The 23,360-nt window shown below is 53.3% G+C and overlaps 2 protein-coding genes across 3 annotated transcripts; both read left to right on the forward strand.

The window, feature by feature from the left end:
• The first annotated feature begins 9,811 nt into the window (after positions 1-9,811).
• LOC129146010 (keratin-associated protein 5-1) lies at positions 9,812-10,306 on the forward strand. The gene has a single exon (XM_054696674.1). The coding sequence runs from the start codon at positions 9,812-9,814 to the stop codon at positions 10,304-10,306; it is 495 nt and encodes a 164-aa protein (XP_054552649.1).
• Positions 10,307-17,318: 7,012 nt separating this feature from the next.
• On the forward strand, positions 17,319-19,552 carry MFSD5 (major facilitator superfamily domain containing 5). Of its 2 annotated transcripts, none has more exons than XM_037515370.2 (2): positions 17,319-17,379; positions 17,968-19,552. In XM_037515370.2, the coding sequence occupies exon 2, from the start codon at positions 17,986-17,988 to the stop codon at positions 19,336-19,338; it is 1,353 nt and encodes a 450-aa protein (XP_037371267.1). In that variant the 5' UTR covers positions 17,319-17,379; positions 17,968-17,985; the 3' UTR covers positions 19,339-19,552. The 2 variants fall into 2 exon arrangements, with proteins under 2 accessions (XP_037371267.1, XP_037371268.1); XM_037515371.1 differs by lacking the exon at positions 17,319-17,379 and adding an exon at positions 17,504-17,596.
• The last annotated feature ends 3,808 nt before the right edge of the window (positions 19,553-23,360 follow it).

Consider the following 23,360-nt stretch of genomic DNA (forward strand, 5'->3'; position numbering starts at 1 on the left):
ATGACCCCATCCTCAGCCTGGGAGGAGAACCCAGGCATCCTCTGCTCTAGCCTGGGCCCCCAGAGGGAACCCCAGGAGGCAGCAGTGGGCTGGGTTTCCCTGGCCTCACGCCACCCTTGGGGGAGTCCAGACCCTTGAGTCTCCACCTCTCATCCCCAGGTGCCCTCCCTCCACCCCACTGGCCCCAGGGAGGGGCAGTGCCCAGGAGGCAGGCAGGCAGGCAATGCCAGTGGAATGTGTGTGGGCATCGGAGGGCATGGGCAGGGTGGGGCAGAAGGGGGAACTGGAGGTGCCAGTTAGGTGGCTTTCTGAGCCAGAGGTGGGGGTGTGCCGGGGTGGGGGTGTGCCCTGTGCTACCTACTAGCTACTCTAAGCCACAGTGTGTATGCGTGTGTGTCTCTTCTGGATACCCACACTCCAGGCACCCATTCACTCCCACTGCCCCCTGGCCCCTTCCCTGTCCTCTCCCTCCTGCCGCCAGGACGCCAGGACGCGGACCTTGCCTGTGGTCCTCAGCCAGCATCCCGGGGGTACTGGTGAGGGCAGGAGCCAAGGACTGACGCTGCCACGGCCCTGGGCCTGAAGGGGCACAGTCACCTCTGCTCTTGCCCTACAGACCCCTCCTCGGGTTCCCTGGCCTGCCCCCCCAAGCACTTTCTGGCCCTGTGGCCACCTGCAGAGACCCCGACATAGGGGGTCAGGTCGAGGGGACAGGGCTGTACCCGCCAAGACAGAGCAGCATCCCTCCTTGCGGGGCTCCCGGGCCAGGACTTCTGGATCGCTGCCCGGTCGCCCTGCTTTTCCTTTGTTCCTTTTGGGATCCCCTCAAGAATAGTTCTGGGGAGCCCCCGCCTCCTCGGCCAAAACTTGCACCAGAGGGTGGGAGTACTTGGGAGGGATCCTGAACTGCCGGTGGCTTTGAAGACACTTGGAAGATCCCGTCCCACCCACTTGTCGCTCCGCACTCCCGGACCCAAGGGCGGGGGTCCCCGGCCTCCGGCCCCTTCCTTGCCCCTCGGATGCCCGAGCGGTGCCATTGCGCCAGGAAGAGGCGCTCGGGCCAGCCGGGGCCACAAGCCCACCTTCGGCCTCCCGGGCAGCGCGGAGCGCGGGAGGCGCGCGGGGGTCTGTGCCCGCGGGGGCCCGTGCTCCCCTCCCGCCCGGCTCCGGGGTAGGAAGGGCGCCCCTGACAGAAGACCCCCAGCCCCCCCGCGACTCAGCGCAGCCAGAAGAGGGAGGCGACAGCCCGGCCCAGCCCCGGCCTGGCGCAAACCTTCCCTTCTCGCGTCAGAACCGACCCCCGACGGCGGGAGCCCCTGCAGCCCCGCGCCCGGCCCACCTCCCGGGACGCGCTCGCGGGCGGCGGCGGGGCTCGTCCCGCCCGACTCACCTGAGGGGGGGCGGCCGCGCGCCCCGAGGTCCCGGCGTCGGGCGGTCGCGGGGATGAGGCGTCGCGGCGTCGGGGGCTCGCGGCAATGGGGGGCTCTGGGGGGGCGCGGGCTCTAGGCTGGGACCGTCCCGGGGCCTCTCGGAGCCCGCCCGCCCACGTGACCGCCCCAAAATATCCGACACATTTTCTCCCAAACCGCACACTGACTCTGCAGGCGGGGACACGGAAAATATTTTCTTTCTTTTTCTCCCTCCCCACCCCCCCATCTCCCTCCCAGCCCGCGCCCTCCCCCCGCCCGCCCTCGCTCCTCCCTCCCTGCCGCCTGCCCTGCCCGGCTCCCTCCGCGGTGCCCCGGGGCGGGGGGGCGGGGGCGGGGCGGGGCGCCCCGGACGCCTGGGTCTCGGCCCCTCCCCCGTGTTGTGTTTCCGCGGCTCGGGCCCCGGAGGCCGGCCGGGCTGGCCGCGGGTCCGCGTCCCGGGCCTGGCCGCGCTCGCTCTCGGCGCGCGCCCTCTGCCATCTGGGGGGCCGGGCGGGTTCTCGGGCCCGGCGGGGCCGGCGGGGCCAGTCCGGCCGCCCCGCAGGGGAGGCGCAGCGGCCCGAACCCCGGCCTCCCGCGAGTGGGGGCGCCGGGCGGGCTCTGCCGAGCGGGCGTCCCTGTGTCTGCACTGGCGGAGCCGTCACCTGCGGGCCAGGGGGTGCCCGCGGCCCCCCGCCCGCCCGGGGGACCCTCCGGCCCGGGCGCAGACGGGTCAGGCCAGCGCGGGCCGTGGGGGGCTGCTGCGGCCTGGACGACCCCCCTTCCTCTCCCTCTGCCTCGAATAGGCGCCAGGACTTAGGGCGCCCCGGCCCCCCTGGCTGCCGACGCCGTCCCCACCTTTAGGCTTGGCCCTGGGAGGGGAGCGACGGGGGAGGAGACCTGGCGGCACCGCGGCCGCGAGTGGGCGGAGCCGGGGCTGGGCGCGGGGAGACTGCCCGGCCCGGGGTGCGCGGCCGCCTGCGCCCGCCGGGGGATGCGGTGGGTGCGCCCCGAGCCTGCCGATTCCCGGGGCGCATGCACGTGTGCCGGGCAGGGGCGGCGCGGGCGGGGGCGGCCTCTGACTTCGCCTCGATCGCCGCGAGCTCTCGGCCCGCGAAGGGCAGCTCCGGGCGTCAGTCTCCTCCGTCTCGGTCCTGCTGGTGACACACGGAGGGGAAGAAAGATCCTGACGTCCCGGCTCTTGACACGGACCCCAAACACACCCGCTGGGATTAGGGGTGGGAGTGAGAAAAGAGAGGGAGCCGTCTTAGGGGCTGGGCTCCACCGGAGAGATGCACCCTGAGGACCTTCCCCAGCAACAATCCCGGGGTGACCAGCACTGGGGACACGGACTCCTGGTCACGTCACATTTTCCGTGCTGGAATTACTTTGCTCTGTCCTCGCTGCTACCCGGGGGCCAGATGTCCTCCCTCCAGGGAAAGGCCACTTTTGGGAGCCAGAGTCAGATGGGGGGCGGGGGGGGGGGGAGAAGGGGCATGCTGTGACGATCCCAGGAGAACAGGAGACGTCATTGGGGGTGCAGACAAGGCCCTCCCTTTCACTCCAGGGTGGAAAGAGCTGGGAATAGGTACTCCAGGGTCCCGTCCCCAGGTGGCCTGGCTGGTGTTGACTTTGCCTGGTTACCCTGGGAGCAGCTCTCGGCAGTGTGTGGGAGGAGCTGGTGTCAGAGAGTTGGAACCAGGCGTCCAGGCTGGGGTGGGATGGCGCCCCGCCTGTGTGGCAGGGATTCTGCCAGGAGGCTGCCAAATTAACCCCTCCTGCCCTGGTGGTGGCTGGTGGAAGGAGGGCGGGCCCAGCTGCGGTTAGTGAATGTGACCCTAATTCTCCCCTCCCCCTTCCAGCACATCTGTACTTGGTTTACAGTGAATGAGTCTCCTGTCCTCATGAACCGGGCGAGGCCCTCCCTGGCCCCTGGCAGGGCATCCTGACAGAGAACCAGGCATTACGCCCATAATGCTCTCCCTGCTGGGTATCTCCTTCCCATTTTGCTTCTTAGAGGGCCTCAGGGGATGGTCCCCAAGAGCTGGATCTCTGAGACTGTGCAGCTGGGGTAGCAAAGAGGGACTAAAAAGGGTGGGGGGCGACAAAACACTCGGGGTGGACGGGAAAGAACAAGAATTCCATCTGTCTTTTCCCTCCTCCTTTGTCTTGGTCTGTCTGTCTGCTTCTGTCTTTGTCTCTGGTGGGTGTTTGTCCCTCCATCAGTCTTGGTAACTGTGACTCCTCCCTTCTGGTGGCATCCTGGGTGCCCAGCCAAGGACAGCAGCTGGGGGGATGGGGGGATGCCCAGGAAGACCCGCCCAGTGCCAGCCCAGTGCCGGCCACTCCTCTTGGTATCGCCTTGCCTCCAGCCTCCACCCTGCCCCTCCCCAAGACCCAAAGACTGGGGTCTATTCACCGCACTAGTGTGGTAAGCAAACAAAACAAGCCAGTCAAATTGGGGCTCAGGTTCCTTTCTCCTTCTTGTATTGGGACCAGTGTTCTATCCAGGGATCCCAGAAGGGACCCCACTTTGGCAACAGGTAGCCAGAACCCCCTCACGTGCTCGTTCTCTTTGGTCATCCCTATTTCAGGCTTTGTTGGGTATGTGGTTGCTTCACTCCATCACCCGCGCGACTTGGAGAAGTTATATCTTGGGACCCTAGGACCTTTCATCACAAAGACCAAAAGGGTAGATCCAGAGGAGAGGGGAAAGATCCAGACCCTGACTTTACCTTGACTTTGCTATCTTGCCCCACCCCTAATTTTTCACCCCACTCCCTCCCCACCAGGGTCAGGAAACTAAGTAATGTTCCCATGCCCAGTCTGGTGCTGGGGGGAATGTCCTTTGCCACACCCAGAGGTGGCTGGCAGATGTCTGCGGGCGGTGGGGGAAGCTATGTTACAACCCCCGAGGACATCATTAAGGCATGGAAGTGCCATCGGGGCTTGGAGACCTGGGCACCCAGGGAGAGCGTGATGAAAACATGTTTTGTACAACACGTGTCTTCTCCTTTCCTTCCCTCCCTGCCTCTCCCCCCTTTTTTTCCTAGGCCTGCTTTGTACCAAGGCTGGTGCCCTGCCCCAGGAGCTTGCTCAATTCTACCCCTGTACCAGGCCTCTTCTGCTTGCCAGTTTGTTGGCTCTCTAGGTGAATGAGTTTGCGTGTGGAAGGTCCTTGCCAGCTTCGGTGCTGCCCAGATTCCCACATAGAATAAGATCTTGATTTTTTTTTTTAACATCTTGATTTTGAAACACAGGATTTCAGAACTAGCCTAAACAACTCTAGGAATTTCATCCCTGAACATGCACCACTCATTAATTCAACAAATCTTTATTAAGTATCCACTGTATGCCAAGCACTGTGCCAGGTCCTGAGAATACTTTGGTATGGTCTCTGCACTTGCAGACTCGAAGTTGGCTGGACAAGTCCGATGTTAACCAAGTAATCCACAAAGCTGAAAGTCAGAACCAGTATGAAGAGGCAAGGGTACTATGGGAATGGATCCTAAGAGATTTCCCTCCAGTCAAAGAGATCAGGAAAGGCAGCCTCTGCAGCATGAGTTCGATCCCCGGCCAGGGAGCTACCCATATGGCGCAGCAGACCTCTCCTGTCTCGCCCACTGCTCCCCTCAGTATACTTCAGTCAATCTGCCTGTTCTGTTTCCACTCTATCTCTGGTGAATCCTCTCAACACCCCCACCCCCCACCTCTGGCCTATACCCCAGTTCTTGTATGCATAAATAAATAAATCTTAAAAAAAAAAAGTATGGAAGAGATTATGGAATTAGAGTCCCGGCTCCCAGTCATCCTGCTCCCCCAGAAAGAAGAGGGGCCCTTCTTTGCTGCTCCCCACCTAGATTTCAGTGAGCTGTAAGGGAGGGGTCGTAAGCATTTCCTAGTGGCTCAAGCAGGACCCTGCGGCACTTAGTGACCCTGTCCTGGATGGATTCCGCCCATTCCTCCAAGTCCAGAAAGGGAAACAGAGGCACAGATTGCAAAGAGGCTTAGACCCGAGATTAGACACAGAAAACAGGGCCCCACATTTGTGGCAAATCCCCCAGGGTGAGGGATTCCAGCATCTGCCCAGCTGGAGCCTCCCCACACAGAAAAGTCTTCTCCTCTGAGCTGTTCTATCATGCGCCTCCCGCTCTCGATCCAGCCCCAACCTGTCCCACTCCCTGGAACAGGAGCATGTCTGCCTCCACCTCGTCTGCCTGGAGTGTGTGTGAGGTGAGTGCGCCTGGTGTCTGCCAATCACTGTGTGGGTGGGTGTAGCAGTCTGTTTTGCAGAACCTTCATCCAGGGGCCAGGGGGTTATCTCTCCTCTGTCCACTGGGGGGCTACCAGTTTCTCATGCCCAGACACCAAGTTTCCAAGATTCTTCCTTTGCAAAGAAAAGGAATTGATTGGAGGAGAGAGCCGGCTTCTTTGTAGTTGTGCCTCCTCCAGAGCTGGCAAAGAGGTGATGGGACCAGTGGGGTTAAGTACCAGCCCTGCTCTGACCCACTTTCCTCCCTGTGCCCACATCCCCTGGGGCCAGGGTGCTGGGTGGGGCCAGCCTGGCAACCCTGCACCCACACCTGGGACTTCCCCTGGATGGAAACTCCCAGAACCCTGGTGTCCTGCCTCCCCTGCCAACTCCCACCGACAGCCTGGGATCTATTCAACTTCAGTCTGCTCCTCTTGTGTGGCAGCTCTTGGCCAGACTGCATCTCTGCCCCAGCCCCCAGGGGGCCCTGAGGATATGGGCTCACTCTCTGGGACATTCTTTGATGTTTGGCTGCCCCTTCTAGTAGACTTCTTTAAAGAAAAGATGTAGGTCTGGAGGAGGGACGTGTAAAGTTATCCTTTGTTAAGCACCTACTATGTGCCAGGCATTGCACTAGGCATATATATTGCTCCCTTAAAGCACAGTGCAGTCCAGAGAGGTGGTATATCTAGAAGAGGGAGCTGAGACCAGGGAATATAAACAACTTGCCCAATATCACACAAGAAGGCCAGAGTTAAGATGAATTGGTGGTCCAGAGCTCTCATTGCCACAGACCACCTTTTCTGAACCTCTCCATGAGATGAGAAACTTGGGAAATTTAATCCAATCGAATTCAGCAAACATTTATTGAGCATCTGCTGTTTGCTAGGTACTGACAAGTGTCAGGAATATAGAAATCCTCGAGGTCTGCTGGGAAAGAAAGGTAAATGGACTAGGAAGTATCTAACCTGAAGGATCCAATCTGAAGGAAGCTGCATGGAGCAGAAAAAGAACTGGTAGTTTTATTTTCTCTTTCTGTACAGGGTACAGCATAAACTGGAATAAAGTGAATACCAATTAAAGGCCCTCCAGATCAAGAAAGAGTGTTTTCTACACTCCAGAAACTCCTATGGGTCCCTGTACTTCCCCCATCCCCTAAAAAAGTAACCACCATCTTGATTTTTGTGATAATTATTTCCTTGTTTTTCTTCAGGGTTTAGCACATATGCGTGCATTCCTAAACAATATTGCTTCATTTTGCTGCCTTTTGAAGTTCCTATAACTGGAGTGAAACTGGCTTTCTCTTTTGTGCCTCGCTTACCTGTTCAATTTCTTTTTTTCTTAAGATTTATTTATTTATAGGGGCCTCCCTGGTGGTGCAAGTGGTTAAGACACAACCCCTGAGGCTGTCTGCAGCCTCTGCAGCACAAGTTCGATCCCTGGCCGGCCAGGGAGCAACACACATGGCGCAGCAGACCTCTCCTGTCTCGCCCGCTGCTCCCCTCAGCAGTGTACTTCAGTCCATCGACCTGTTCTGTTCCCCACTCTGTCTCTAGTGAATCCTCTCACCCCCCACACCTCTGGCCTGTACTCTAGCTCTTGTATGCATAAATAAATAAATTTTTAAATTAAATAAATTTTAAATACATAAATAAATAAATAATTCAAATAAAATAAATCATTAAATAAAAAAAAATTTATTTTTGCATACAAGAGCTGGGGTACAGGTCAGAGGTGCAGGGGGTGAGAGGATTCACCAGAGACAGAGTGGGGAGCAGACAGGCAGACCGACTGAAATACACTGCTGAGGGGAGCAGCAGACAAGACAAGAGAGGTCTACTGGGCCATGTGGGTCGGCTCCCTGGCCGGGGATCGAACTCGTGCTCCAGTGGCTGCCCATAGCTTTATAGCACTGAGACTTAACACTTTGTGCCAGCAGGAAGGCCCCTGTGTTCAATTTCTTAAGTCGTGATACAGCTTGGCTTTTGCTCTTCTTTTGTGTGGGATTCAGTTGCCTGACTGTACCCAAGTCTTTTTTTTTTTTAATTCTACTGTTGGTAGATGTTTGAGTTGTTTTTCAGTGTGGGCTATCATAATGCTGCTCAGAACATGCTTGTACAGGTGTCCTGTACAGACACACAAGAGTTTTTCTAGGCTATAAAATTAAGAGTCAAAGTGTATCTACAAGCAATCTCAAATTTTTCAGATAAGGTCAAATTGTTGTCCAAGATGGTTATACCAATCACACAGAAGGCAGAACATTTTAACTAGAGATGGGGTGGGACCCAGAAGCCCCCTATACTTTCTCACTTAAGACTTTCAGTGGTTTCCCTTTGACCTGAGACCCTGTGGGATGGGGCCTCTGCTTCGCTCTCTGACCTGTGCCCTTAGGGCTCTCTTCTTTGTACCTGCTGTCCCCCTTCTCTGGAATGTTCTTCCACTAGATTATCTCCCTTCAGGTCTTTGCTAAAATATAGTTTCTCGATGGCTCTTTCCCTGATCACTGTATTTTTTGTTGTTGTCGTTAAGATTTATTTATTTATGCATACAAGAACTGGGGTAAAGGCCAGAGGTGTGGGGGAGAGGGTGAGAAAATTCACCAGAGACAGAGTGGGGAGCAGAACAGGCAGACTGACTGAAATACACTGCTGAGGGGAGCAGCAGGTGAGTCAGGAGAGGTCTGCTGCGCCATGTGGGTAGCTCCCTGGCCGGCCTGGGTTTGAACCCCTGTTGCAGAGGCTGCAGACAGCTTCACTGTGCTCCCTTGTGCCACCAGGGAGGCTATGATCACTGAATTTTAGATTGCAAACCCCAGCATTCCTTATCCCCATCTTAGCTTACGCTTTCTCCACAGCCCAGCCACCTGGGCTGGGACTCTCCTCTCGCCTGTCAATACTCAGTAAATTGTGTCTCCCCCCAAATCCTTAAGGAGTCACTCCTGACTCTTGGGGGGCTGTCTAGCTGCCCCTTCTATGGACCCACCTGAGTCACTTTTTTTTTTTTTTAAAGATTTATTTATTTATTTATTTATTTTTATTTATTTATACAAGCACTGGGTACAGTCAGAAGCGCGGGAGGGTGAGAGAATTCACCAGAGCCAGAGCGGGGAGCAGAGCAGGCAGAAGGACCGAAGTACACTGCTGAGGGGAGCAGCGGGCGGCAGGAGAGGTCTGCGCGCCATGTGGGACCCTCCTCCGGTGGCCGGGGAGCAGCCGGGGATCGAACCGGCACCGCAGAGGCTGCGGGCAGCTTCGCAACCCAGCGCTCAACCGCTGCACCACCGGGGAGGCCCTCACTTTTTTTTTTTACATCACTGTTTCCCCCCAGCCCTACTTATGCTCTTAGATATGCTAATGTATTTGTTTACCTGTTTGGTTTTTTCCCTGCCCACCCCATCCCTCACTTTAATGGGAGCTCAATAAGAGAGGAAATGAATCTGTCTTATTCGCTGTCAAGGCATAGCCTGATGCATGACAGACCCTCAAGAAACAATTTTCCAGGCTGAATGTCAGTCTCTCAGAGACAGCCAGGAGCCCCCCACACCCACACCTGGGACTTGCCCTGCCTGGAAACTCCCAGAATCTAGGCCTTCTCCCTCCACTGCCAGCCCAGAGATTTCCCTGGCTCAGGCTCAGAGCACTTCTGCGACTGCTGCTTCCCCAACTCCCATCTGGGAACTGTCTGGGGGCCCTGAACAGACCATCAGTGCTGGGAGGCAGGGAGAAAGGTGGGGTCCGGTCCCTTACCCAGGTAGGGCCAGATGTCTAGAGTTCAACACATACTTTTTGATTAAATAAAGGGGAGGACTTGAGAGCTGCTAGGCCTCCCAGGTAGAGAAAGGGGAATGGGAGCTGGAGCAGATGGCACCCGTGTGAACGAAGGGCTGAGTGGAGGCATGAGAGCGCCTGTCACATTAGAAGAATGTGCTCTGGTCTGGTGCAGTGGGAGGGTTTTCAGTGGAGGGTAAGGTGACAGGAAAGCTCTGCTGGGCAGGCCTGGAAGGGGAAGGCTGGAGGGGGAGGTCTGAGCTCCCCACAGGCTCAGCAAGGCTCAGCAGTGTCTTAAGTTTAATCTTGCTCCACCCCTGCCCCCCACAATCCTCCACACTTACCTTCCCTTCACCCAACTCCCAGCTGGCCATTCCTGCAGCTGAATGGACTTCTCTCTGGGTCTGCGCTTGGGATCTCGGAACAAAAGGGCCACGAACCAGCGTCCCCCTGCACCCTCTGCTCAGGGCCTGCCAGTTGCTTCTTGTCCGGCCTGTGCCCTCTTTGCCTGCGCCGGCCCCTGCCCTGGCCACTCCTGCACTGCCTATCCCTCCTGCACAACGACCTGTCCCTCCTGTCCCAGCCTCCCTGGCCCACCCTGTGCCTGCCCCTGCCCTCCCTGCCCTGCGCGTCCTCCCCTGACTTGTCCCCATGTCTCCTGCATCCCGTGCTCTGGCCCCCATCTAACTTGCTGCCCCTCACCTTGCCCTGTTTTCCCTCACACCAAGGGTCGAGCCGTCTGTCTGAGCTCCTGCGTAGGCTGCTGTGACAGCTGTGTCTGTGGTCCAGGGGCTTCCTGGGGGCCTTCAGTTTCCAATGACCGCTGCTGCTGCTGCTTCAGGGGACAACGCACCTCTCAGGGGCGCTGTCTGATTGTCTAGGAGAGCTGCTGTCCGAGAGACTGTAAGAGTCCTGGAGCATGCAGGTAGCTTCTTCCTCAGGCAGGAGGCAGAAGTTCTAAGAGGAAATAGGAGAAGGATCAGCTGAGCCCCTCACTTAGGCAGGTAGAGGTAGCAGGCTGCTCAGAGCACCCCCCTCAAGACACCCTCCTCAGTCCTGGAAGTGACTGTGGGGATCTGCTTTGAAGTCAGTTTCTGGGCAGTCACCTGCTGGTTCCAGAACCTCCTCTTCTGCAACTTCTGGAATGGAAAGTGTTCTTCTCAGAGCCTCCTCTGTGGTTCCTAAAGGTGAGCAAGTTGGTCTCTCCCTTCTAGTCAGCCTCCACTGAAGACCTTTCTTGGCTCACTTTTCTGCAGTTCTGGGTAAGATGGATTCTCCCTCGAGAGGCAAAGGAACACCTTTGTCCAGGGGCAACTTCTTGCTCCTTGGGCCCCCACCCATATCCCTCATTCATCCAAGAGTCTCTGAACCCCTTACTTCTCATCTGAGCCAGGCAAAGACGGTCAGAGACTCTTGGACCAGAAGCAGAGGCTAAGCTGAAGGCTCCTGCCGTGCCCTCCCCTCGGGTGTGGTGACAATCTTCATGGTCTTTTGCATCTAGGACCCTGATGCTCCTGGCCTGGATGTCTTGTCTCTCAGATCTCTGAGTGCTGGCCCAGCCTCACGACCTCAATCTCACAGGAATAATCCTATCTGTGACATCCATGCTCATCTGGCCTGGGCGTGAAAGAAGCTGGAACACTTGACTCAGACTCCTAATGACCCATCCGCACATAACCAGTTGTAAAGTCCCCGTCTTTGAAGGTGGGACTGGGAGTTTGGAGAAGCCACCGAGAGAAAGTGAAAGACCTGAGGATCTGCCCAGGACTGATTCCTAAGCTGACGGCTCCTAAATTCCCCTCGGAATTTCTCAAGCTCTGCTGACGCTAATCTGTTTCAATCACCTTAACCTCTTTCTCTCGGACCCTTTGTTGTTTCCTTTCTGTCTCAACTGACCTTCCCTTCTGTCTTTCTCCGGCACTTTCCATTTGTTTCCTTCTTTCTATCACTGAGACATTCTTTTTTTTTTTTAACATTTATTTATTTATTCATACCAGCACTGGGTACAGTCAGAAGCATGGGAGGGTGAGAGAATTCACCAGAGCCAGAGCGGGGAACAGAACAGGTAGAGTGATGAAATACACTGCTGAGGGGAGCAGTGGGTGTGGCAGAAGAGGTCTGTCATGTGGGACCCTCGCCGGCAGCCAGGGATGGAACCGGCACTGCAGAGGTTGTGGGCAGCTTTGCAGCCCAGCGCTCAACCACTACGCCACCAGGGGAGGCCCGGGACATTCTCTTTATCTAACTTGCATTTCTATATGTTTTCGCTATTCACTGTCCTTATATTTCTTCCTCCTTTTATCTCCCCTTCTAATTTGTTCTTTTAAAAAAAAAAAGATTTTAGTTATTTTTGCATAGAAGAGCAGGGGTACAGGCCAGAGATGTAGGGGTTGGGGTGAGAGGATTCACCAGAGACAGAGTGGGGAACAGTGGGGAACAGGCAGAGCTACTGGAATACACTGCTGAGGGGAGCAGTGGGTGAGACAGGAGAGGTCTGCTGTGCCATGTGGGTCAGCTCCCTGGCTGGCTGGAACTCCAGTGGCCACAGTGGGCGGAGCGTCAGGTGGGCCATGGGGGTGACAGCGCTGAAACTTAATCCCTAGGCTACCAAGAAGGTCCCTCTCCTTCTAATTTAATATCTACTTAACCTGTATGTCTTTTTCTTCCCTCCTTCTCTGTCTCAATCTGGGTCTTCATGCCTACTTACTTCTTTGCTCTTTCAGGCCACTTCATCTCTCTGCTTGTCTGTCCTTTTCTGCTTCTGAATGCATTTCTTTCCCATCTTTTCATTTCTATTTTTCTCTGTCTTTGTCTCTCTTCATATCTTCTGTATCTAGCTGTTTTTATATTTCTTTTCTCTCTGCCTCCCCATATTGAGTCTGATATCTCCCTCCCTTTCTCTTAATCTTTCTCTGCAACCCCTCCTTACCTGGGTCCTGCAGCTGTCTGCACACTAGACCTGTGTCTTGCTCATCTCACTGATGCCAAGGGCCAAGACACCAAGCCACCCAGTGTCTGTCTGTCATACCTATATTCATGGCCTGAAGTGAGTGAGGACTGGTCACCAGAATAGTCTCTTCCTTCCCAGACCACTGTCCAGACCATCCATCCCTGCTCAGCTGTAAGTCTAAACCTTTTTAAAAATGATGCTTCTCCAAACTTCCTATTCTGAAAATTAGCAATTAAAATGAAAAAGAATTAAGCACTTATACTGCCTGTCCTATATAAATTATATTTTAGGGTCGCCAAAAGTACTAAGGGGTGGAAAAAATATTTATAGTGTGTTTCAGCAGATCTGCCTTTTCTGCTACCCACTCTGGTAGGTGAATCCTGTCTCTGGTGAATCCTCTCCCTATCTCCTGCACCTCTGGCCTACACCTGAGTTCGATGCAAAAATAAATAAAATCTTTTTTAAAAAGTATTGATTAATGTAAGAATCATCGATGGATGAAACCAAGGGTGATGTTTGATGGAGAACTGCACAATGAAGGAATCAACCTGTCACCACGTTACTCCACTGATGAATCTTAGCTTCACTAAAAGGAGCACACCACACGCCATGGATGTGAAGCAACCGGAACCACTCCCCACCTCTTTGGAAGTACGCTCCTTGAACAAAAACACAACAGAATAGGATCCTGATCAAACCTTCCATTTAAGAGGAATAACAAGAGCGGACATAACAAGGAAATAAGAAGACACATCCAGATGTGGGACACAGGAAATCTGATCCAGTTTCTTCAACTAGTCAATGGCTGGGGAAATAAAGTGAGAGGAGACATAGAAACTACGACATGGAACATGTGGACCTTGCTTTGTTTCTGGTTTGAATGACATACCTATAAAAAGGCATTGTTAGGCGGTTGGACACATCTGATTATGGATCCAGTATTTATGATGTCAAGGAAAGAGTATTGATTTTGTTAGATATAAAAATGGCTTTGTGTATATGTAAAAAAAAAAAAGTGGGGTGGTGTCCTTATTTCCTGGAGATACATAATGAAGTTTGGAATGAATTGACATCTTTAATTTTAAATATTTTGAAAAATGAAAAGGGTCAAAAAGAAAGTAATAGAAAGAAAAAACTGATGAAATCAATATTGTTGAATTAAATATGTAGGATTTTATAGAACTATGTTCTGTACCTTTGTGAATGTTTGGACATTTTCATATTAAAAAATAATATGATGCTCTTCTGCTAAGCCTGCTCCCTAGTAACTCCCAGAGCAACTTCCCCACCTGTCCTGAAAGGCAGGACTTCCAATGTGGCTCCCCACACACAGACTGTGCTCCCTGCCACTAACTGAAAGCGTGTCCTACAAATGATCATGTTCACAGGCAGCCCATTATTCCTTCCTCTGCTCTATTGGCAAATTTCCCATATTTAGGACCTCTCCCAACTGTGCTTCACAACTCTTGGAGACCAGCGACCCTTAAAGAGTAAACACATTTTGAATAGATCTGATAATAAACAAAAATAATCCTAAATAATGGGATCTTACTTTAAGTGTCTCTGTCAGATGCTTCTGCACAAAGTACAGTTCAATCATGGGAGAAAACTGGCCTCCATCCTGGAAAACAGGAAGCAAGGAATGTGAGGTCACCCTATTCCATTCCCTGCCTTCATTCAGGATAACCTTCAGCCTGGAGAAAAGAACACCACGAATTGAGAGAGTGGGTGTCATAAGTTCAAACAGCTTCAGTCTGGGACTCAGGTGGAGAGCACTTAGGTCCCTTATGCCCTTACTTCCTGAATCGCCTTGGAAAAAATCATGATTTTTTAAAAAAGATTTATTTATTTATTTATGCATACAAGAGCTGGGGTTACAGGCCAGAGATGCAGGGGGTGAGAGGATCCACCAGAGACAGAGTGAGGAACAGAACAGGCAGACTGACGAAATACACTGCTGAGGGGAGCAGCGGGTAAGACAAGAGAGGTCTGCTGCGCCATGTGGGTTTCTCCCTGGCCGGGCGGGGGAATCAAACTTGTGCTGCAGAGGCTGTGGATTGTTTCAAAGTGCGGTGCAGTGCTTAACCTCTTGTGCCACCAGGGAGGCCCGAAATCATGATTTTTGAGTCTTGGTGTTTCTAGTTAAATGCATTGGGAACCACCACCCCTTTCTCCTCTCTAGAAGTCTGCCAGTTAGGGATAAAAGAACTTGGGAATTTCTAGGCTATAAAGCTCAGTTGTTTCCTTTATTATAAGAAAGAATTTCTTGAGCTATAATCACAGGCCCTACTACTCTTTAAACACCAAGCTTTAGTATAAAGAAAACCAACATTTACTCATTACCTGTGCAGGTAGGTGAACTCATTTAAATTTATTTAAAACCGTGTGAGCATGGTATTGGAAAGATTTGGATCCCAGTTCTGACTCTACCTCTAACCGTGTGACTCTGGGCAGGCATGTTACCTAACCCTTCCAACTCTGGAGGATAATAATAGTACCTACCTTATGGGTTGTTGTGACGGTAAAATAATTCATCTACAGCAATGAACTTGGACTTCTTAAAATAGAGCTTGGGTACATAAAAAACTTTGATAAGTGTTACCAGCTTACATGGTCCAGCACGTTTAAGAGTAATTTACATGGATGAACTTCTTCATTAATTTATTCATCAAATATTTATTTAATTAAAAAAATATCAGTAACCGGGCATCCCCTGTGGCACAGCGAGTTGAGCACTGTGCTGTGAAGCTGCCTGCACTCTCTGCAGTGCCAGTATTTATGATGGCAGGCCGGCCAGGGAGATGCCCACATGGCACTGCAGACCTCTCCTGTCTCTCCCGCTGCTCCCTTCAGCAGTGTTTTCTGTCCATCTGACTGTTCTGTTCCCCACTCTGTCTCTGGTGAATCCTCTCACCCTCCCGCGCCTCTGGCCTGTACCCCAGTACCTGTATAAATAAATCTTTTTTTTTTAAATATCGGTAACCATTTTAGGTATACAAGTGAACAAAACAGATAAAGATCTGTAAAGGGCCTCCCGGTGGCGCAGGGGGCTGAGCACCACCATGTGAAGGTGTCCGCAGCCCCTGCAGTGCAGGTTCGATTCCCGGCTGGCTGGGGAGATACCCACAAGGTGCAGCAGACCTCTCCTGTCTCACCCTCTGCTCCCCTCAGCAGTGTCTTTGGTGCATCTACCTGTTCTGCTCCCTGCTCTGTCTCTGGTGAATTCTCTCACCCTCCTGTGCCTCTGACCTCTACCCCAGCTCTTGTATAAATAAACAAATAAATGATAAATATAATTAAAATATATAATGTGCCAGATGGTGCTATGGAGAAAATGCAGCAAAGCAGAAGAGAGTTGGAAGAAAAGCAGGTAGATTACTATGAGGGGGGCAGTGTTGTTGCTATTTTAAACAGAATGGCCAAGGTCTCTCTGATAAGGTGACATTTGAACAGAGAACTAGAGGGGACAAGGGAGGGAAACATGTGGCTGTCTGAGAGAACCAGAGCCCTACAGAGGACAGTTTGCAAAAGCCCTGTGGGGATGTGAGAAGAGAGCCCAGGAGTAGCAGAGGAACGGAGTGCAGAGGGTTGTTAGGCCATTAGAAAGATCTTGGCATTTACGCTTAGTGAGATGAGGAACTATTGAAGGGTCTGAGGAAAAAATAATAAAGCTAGAGAGAGGTTAAAAAAGGTCCCCAAGGGTCTCTCTGGTGGTGCAAGGGGTTAAGCACTGCACTATGAAGCAATCCACAGCCTCTGCAGCACGAGTTCGATCCCTGGCCGGCCAGGGAGCAACCCACATGGTGCAGCAGACCTCTCATGTCTCCACCCTGTTCCCCTCAGCAGTGTACTTCAGTCAGTCTGCCTGTTCTGTTCCCCACTCTGTCTCTGGTGAATCCTCTCACCCTCTGCACATCTGGCCTGTACCCCAGTTCTTGTATGCATAAATAAATAAATCTTTAAAAAAAAAGTCCCCAAGGGGGCCTCCCTGGTGGCACAAGGGGTTAAGAGGCAGCATTATGAAGCTATCTGCAACTACTGCAGCAAGAGTTCCACCAGGGAGCCAGGGCATGGCACAGCAGACCTCTCCTGATTCCCCCTCTGCTCCCCTCAGCAGTGTATTTCAGTAGATCTGCCTGTTCTCCCCACTCTGTCTCTGGTGAATTCTCTCATCCCCCATCTGGCCTGCACCACAGCTCTTGTATGCATAAATAAATCTTTTAAAAAAAATAGTCCTCAAGTTAATACTGCTGGTAAGTGGCAGAAGGTGGGCGTTTATTTCCAGGGCTGAAGTTCTTAACCCTACCCAGCTGCTGAACTTTAGCCTTTTTTTTTTTTTTTTTAAAGAAATTGGGACACTGAAGTTATGTGACTTCCCTGAGGAAGTCACTAAGTGACTAGCTAAGTGACTGCGGTGGGATTTGAGCTTAATTTGTCTGGGAACCCGAGTTCAAGTCCTTTGCACCACACCGCCTCCCTCAGGTGTCTGGGCCATGCTGGCTTCTGCCTGGGGGTCACTAAGAGTGAGAGGAGGGAGGTCGGGGCCGACAGGCTTAGGGGTGGCGGTGCTCCCGCGAAGCGCCAGCCCCGGGCTCGTGGGCCTGCGGCATTTTCCCGGGCACAACTGTGCCTCGAACCTGCGGCGCTGAGGAAGAGAGGGAAAGTGGATCTTTATTTCGGGGTGGCCCCTTAGGGATCCCGGAGTCGAAGGAGAAGAGTGAGGCGAGCGAAGCGCACGAGGCAGGACAGCAACGCCGCGGCCCTCGCCGCTCGCCCGCCCGACGCCCAGGAGGGGCGAGAAGGCGGGGCAGGGGCGGGGCGCCCGTCACGTGACGGATCCATCATGGCGGCGGCCACAGGCCTACTCGGCTCCCGGAAGCAGGCTGTGAGGGGCGGGCGCGCCGCTGCCGCAACCCGAGCCGGAGCCGGAGGTAGAGCGGGGAGGGCGGCCGGGCGGCCTGGAGCCCGACGCGTCCGGAGCGTCCCCGCAGACCGGGGCAGCAGGTGAGACGGGGTCTGGGCGAGGCGCGGGAGGGTGTGGCGGCGCGGGGCTCTGGGCTGGTGCTAGGGGGCGCAGGGGCTCTGACCTGGAGGAGGGGGGATCCGAGGTGCACGCGCATGACTGTGAAACCACTGGAGAGGCCCGCGCGGGCGGGAGGTCTGCCCGGGACTTACACCGATACAAGGAGGGCAAAAACCATCTCCCCAGAGAGGATGGGAGGTAATGTAGAGACGTATGCAGAAGCGGCCGTGGAATTGGGCAGAAACCTCTGTAAAGCTTGCGGGGCTGGGATTTTTGAAGGGACTCCCTCTTTGCAATGGCAGGCAAGGGTGGGGTGAAAGCTCAGTGTTCTCCCCTCTCCTCTTACCCCTCCCAGCCCCACTGTGTCCTAAGAGACCGCTCTGACGGGTCACTCCTCCCACCCACTCAACTGGTCCCTCCGGTCTGAGCTCTGGGGGAGTGGAATTGAGGGGTGGGGAAATGCAGTTGGCAGGGGGCTTGGATGGAGCTGCTTTCTGCTTAGATAGCCAGCCCCTTGTCAGAGCTACTGGAGCAATGGCTGTTACCCTGAATCCCCCTTCTCTCCCCAGGTCGTCCGGGGGCCCGCCATGCTGGTGACTGCCTACTTAGCCTTTGTGGTCCTCCTGGCTGCCTGCCTGGGGTTGGAGCTGTCACGATGCCAGGCTAAACCCTCTGGAAGGGCATGCAGCAATCCCTCCTTTCTTCGTTTTCAACTGGACTTCTATCAGGTCTACTTCCTGGCCTTGGCAGCTGACTGGTTGCAGGCCCCCTACCTCTATAAACTCTATCAGCATTACCACTTCCTGGAGGGTCAAATTGCCATCCTCTATGTCTGTGGCCTTGCCTCCACAGTCCTGTTCGGACTAGTGTCCTCCTCACTTGTGGATTGGCTAGGTCGCAAGAAGTCTTGTGTCCTCTTCTCCCTCACTTACTCTCTCTGCTGTTTAACCAAACTGTCTCGGGACTACTTCGTGCTGCTGGTGGGCCGAGCACTTGGTGGGCTGTCCACAGCGCTGCTCTTCTCAGCCTTTGAGGCGTGGTACATCCACGAGCACGTGGAGCGGCATGACTTCCCAGCTGAGTGGATCCCAGCTACCTTTGCCCGAGCTGCCTTCTGGAACCATGTGCTGGCTGTCGTGGCGGGTGTGGTGGCCGAGGCCGTAGCCTGCTGGATGGGACTGGGGCCTGTAGCCCCCTTTGTGGCTGCCATCCCTCTTTTGGCTCTGACTGGGGCCTTGGCCCTTCACAACTGGGGCGAGAACTACGATCGGCAGCGTGCCTTCTCCAGGACCTGTGCTGGGGGTCTGCGCTGCCTCCTGTCAGACCGCCGTGTGCTGCTGCTTGGCACCATACAGGCCCTGTTTGAGAGTGTCATCTTCATCTTTGTCTTCCTTTGGACACCTGTGCTGGACCCACACGGGGCGCCACTGGGCATCGTCTTCTCCAGCTTCATGACAGCCAGCTTGCTTGGCTCTTCCCTGTACCGCATCGCCACCTCCAAGAGGTACCACCTCCAGCCCATGCACCTCCTCTCCCTTGCTGTTCTCATCGTCGTCTTCTCCCTCTTCATGTTGACTTTCTCCACCAGCCCAGGCCAGGAGAGTCCGGTGGAGTCCTTCATCGCCTTCCTGCTTATCGAACTGGCCTGTGGGCTGTACTTTCCCAGCATGAGCTTCCTGCGGAGAAAGGTGATCCCTGAGACAGAGCAAGCTGGTGTGCTCAACTGGTTCCGGGTGCCCCTGCACCTGTTGGCCTGCCTGGGCCTCCTTGTGCTCCATGACAGTGACCGCAAAACGGGCACTCGGAACATGTTCAGCATCTGTTCTGCCGTCATGGTGATGGCTCTGCTGGCAGTGGTGGGGCTCTTCACAGTAGTCAGGCACGACGCTGAGCTGCGGGTGCCCTCACCCACCGGGGAACCTTACGCCCCTGAGCTCTAACCCTGTTCCAGAGGAGGCTGGGACAGACTCTTGAATCCTGCCTCTCCAGGGCTGTACAGATCTCTCTGTGACGGACTTTGCAACTCTCTGGCTTCTCTGTCCTGGGGGCCCTCCTGCCAGTGCTTTGGGTTGGGGAGCACCTGGGGATGATGAACTGGAAAGATGCCAAATGTTGCCTCTGTGTTACTCTCTTTCCCTTTTAAAATAAATACTTCAATCATGCATTGATTTGGTTTACGCTTCCTCACCTGTACCCACCTCAGTAGTCTCTGGTGAGTTTTGAGGACCGAGCTGGGTTCCCCATAGAAAGCGTGTATTTCTATCTTCTCTGTGTCTTTCCCCTTAAAGCGAGAGCTGTAAATCACCACTCCGCAGAACTGGGTGGAAAATGCCTGAGGCCCCTAGGTTGTCCTCATCTCTTTTCCCTGGGGACAGGCACTGTCCCCAACTGCCCTTGCTACACAGCCAGGGTGAAACAGTTTCTCTGGAGCATACGGCGTAAATGCTCACGCCACTGAGCAAAGACTCCAGGGGCTTGGGCAACTTCTCTGGCCTCCATGCAGGAACAAGCTTCTCCCTGCCTTTGGCCTCTCTGGCTATGAATGCACCATTTGTCCAGCATTACTTGGACCCTGCAGGTCCTGTGTCCTTGCATGAAACCCAAGGGAAACTGCCAAGAGGGAGAGCAGTGGGACATCTTGTCTGTACCTGACTATTCCCCACCCAGCCGCAGTGAGGGTGGCGGAGCCACTAGGGCAGGAAGCAGCACTAGTGGGAACACCAGTTCTGTGGGCCCCTCCCTGCCTCACCTCTGATTATATCTGCCTTTCCTCCTCCCACCAAAACCTGGGCTTCTCAGGGGAAGCAGAGCCAGCTTTGAGAAGGGTGGGGATGGAGGGAGAATAGGTTTAAGGGTGTGTCCTGGAATGTGCTTAAAATGGGCAGAGGGAACCCACCTGTTCTGGAAAGGGATTGACAGCTTTCCCTCTGGTCCCAGACCATTTCCCAGACAGCAAGATGCAAGAGAGTCCAAGACCTGCAAGTCCCAACTTGTGTGCGGAGAACATCAGCTGGTACTGCAGAAGCCTCGCAGCCCAGACGGGCTTCTGCAGGGTGAGGCTGAGGGTGGAGTGCCAGGTGGTCTCGGGTCCCTGCTCAGGGCAGAAAGACACACACGTTCTCCCACCCAGGCTGAAGGGAATAGAAGTTGAAGTTAAGTACAGAAAAACATCCTTTCCTTCCCCCATCTTGAGACCAAGACAGTCTGCTACAATAACTCTGCTTCCTCTTTTTGACTGTTGAACTGGACCTAGATATATCCTGAAGTTATCTGTAGACTTTCCATCTCTCCCTATCATACAATGATCTTTCAGACCGGAAGAAACTGTCTTACGCATTGTTCTTCCCCTTATATACATACAAGTGGGAGTTTTGCTCATGGTGATGCTCAGCAATGTCTGGAGGGGAGACAGACCAGATGACACCTGACTTTTCAAGAGCTGCCCACTTGGGAAGTCTGTTGGACTAGACTCTATAGCCAACTTAATGATTTTTTTTTTTTAAGATTTATTTATCTATACATGCAAGAACTGGGGTGTAGCCCAGAGGTGCAGGGCAGGGGAGGATTCACCAGAGACAGAGCAGGGAGCAGAACAGGCGGATCTACTGAAATAGACTGCTGAGGGGCGCAGCAGATGAGACAGGAGAGGTCTGCTGTGCCATATGTGGGTCAGCTCCCTGACTGGGGATCAAACTCAGGCCATCACAATGGTAGCACTAAGACTTATCTGTTGAACTTCTCAAAATGGGCTGATGACAGTGGGGAGGATTCCTTCTTGACAGACTCATAGGGCGTTAAGAGTGCAGAGACAGCTTAGAGACTGTCCATTTGATGTTAAAACATTGTATTAAGCACCTATTATATGCCATGCATTGTATCACTAGGTGCTGGTGAAATTTTTTACTCAAGATGAAAATCCATTTAAAGGCCATGTCACAAGTGAATGCAAGGCCACAATTAAATCTTGCATCTTACTGCCTGTGTCCCCCGGGCTTTCACCCACTTGCCTTCCCCCTGTAGCCCTGCTTCCTTATCCCATGCCTGGAGTGTTTAGCCTTGACCAACTGGTCCTGTCTGGGGTATGTGCCCATAGGGGTCAAATGAGGGGTTGACTCATCAAGTGCATACAGCCCACAAACACTACCCATGATGCCAATGCTGAGGGGCAGCTTAGGGAGCTGGTTAAGAGCTTGGGGTCAGAGCCCGACTGCTTGGGTGCAAATCTGTGCCTCAGTTTCATCATCTGTAAAATGGCGTGATAGTACATCAGCCCATTTTAAGAAAGTTCAAAGTTTCTACACCACAGGTCTTTGTGAAGATTAAATGCATCATTTAAGTGCTTAGGACAGTACTTGGCCCACAGTGTAAGTACTTCATAAATACTTGCTTTCATATTTTATTTTTAAACTTTCAGTCCACTAAACTTATCTGGATTTGGGTGTGAGAATGAATGGATGGGGTTATAACGGGGTGCAGAACTTTCCAGTACATCCCAGTGGTTGGGTGATTCCCAGAAGTGTTTATCCTTGGTCCAGGCCCAAACAGAAGTATCAAGCTATCCGAGAGGCCTTCTGCTTTAGGGTATGTGAGCAGCTGAGGAGGGTGTCCGTATACTCCACTTGAACTCATTTCCTCTTCCTCAAGTGGAAGGTCAGCCTGTGTCAGACATGATACATAACTACTATCTTGCACTGAAACTCCTGATTTTCTGACTTTGCAGCTGGACACATAATTATTTGATCTGGAGCTTTTATGTGATGCTGAGAAGAGCAGAAACCAGAAAAGGGACAAAGAGAAAGGAGGATCGGGGCATGAAGACAGCACTGAGTTCTAAGGCCTGCAGGATTGCTTCTTCCTGGAAATTCAATACTGACCCGGAGAAAGGTGGGGCTTGTTCCCAGCTAATGGCCATTGCCCTTTGGTTGGGTGTAGGGTCCCCTCTCCATCACCCTTCTAAAGCCCATCATATGGTTCTCCCTGGCCCTTTCTTTACTTTTTTTTTTTTTTTTTAATAAATTTCCTGCAGAAAGAGATCTCCATAAATAGACATAGCATCATGATCTTCCAAAGACCACCAAAGCTACCTAACACACCAAACTGTTAACTTTTTTTTTTTTTTAAGATTTATTTATTTATTTATACAAGCACTGGGTACAGTCAGAAGCGCGGGAGGGTGAGAGAATTCACTAGAGCCAGAGTGGGGAGCACAACAGGCAGAAGGACCGAAGTACACTGCTGAGGGGAACAGCGGCACAGCAGGAGAGGTTTGCGTGCCATGTGGGGCCCTCGCCCGGGGATCGAACTGGAGCTGCAGAGGCTGCAGGCATCTTCGCAGCCCAGCGCTCAACCGCTGTGCCACGAGGGGAGGAGGCCCCCTACCTTTTTTTTTTTAAGATTTATTTATGTACACAAGAGGTAGGGTATAGGTCAGAGGTATAGGGGGTGAGAGGACTCACCAGAGAGACAGAGGCGGGAGCAGAACAGGCAGACTGACTGAAATACACTGCTGAGGGGAGCAGTGGGCAAGACAGGAGAGGTCTGCTGCGCCATGAGGGTAGCTCCCTGGCTGGGGATCAAACTCATGCTGCAGTGGCTGCCAATAGCTTTATAGTGCTGACGCTTAGCCCTTTGCGCCACCAGGGAGGCCAAAATTCCTATTTTGTAAGAAGTAGAAGAGGAATAAAGAAGGGTAAGTTCTCTGTCTTTGAAGAGTTTAAAATCAAGTAAATATAATACATAGGGAAAAAGTCCTAGTGCTACACAACTTGTGAGCACTGATGCTCACGTGTAAGCAAGAGCAAATGAGTACTGTGAAGTTTGATGTGTTCACTGACCACACATTTATGAACATCTCCTCTCTGGTGGGGTCCTTGTCCTCTAGGCGATCCCTTTGTAATGTGTGTAACGTGTGTTTGGCATCTGCATTAATATTACTCCTGACATACCAACCCTGAGATTCTCG

This window comes from Talpa occidentalis, unplaced genomic scaffold (assembly GCF_014898055.3).
Source record: "Talpa occidentalis isolate TD23 unplaced genomic scaffold, MPIMG_talOcc4v2.1 talOcc4.16, whole genome shotgun sequence".
Taxonomy (NCBI): Eukaryota; Metazoa; Chordata; class Mammalia; order Eulipotyphla; family Talpidae; genus Talpa; species Talpa occidentalis.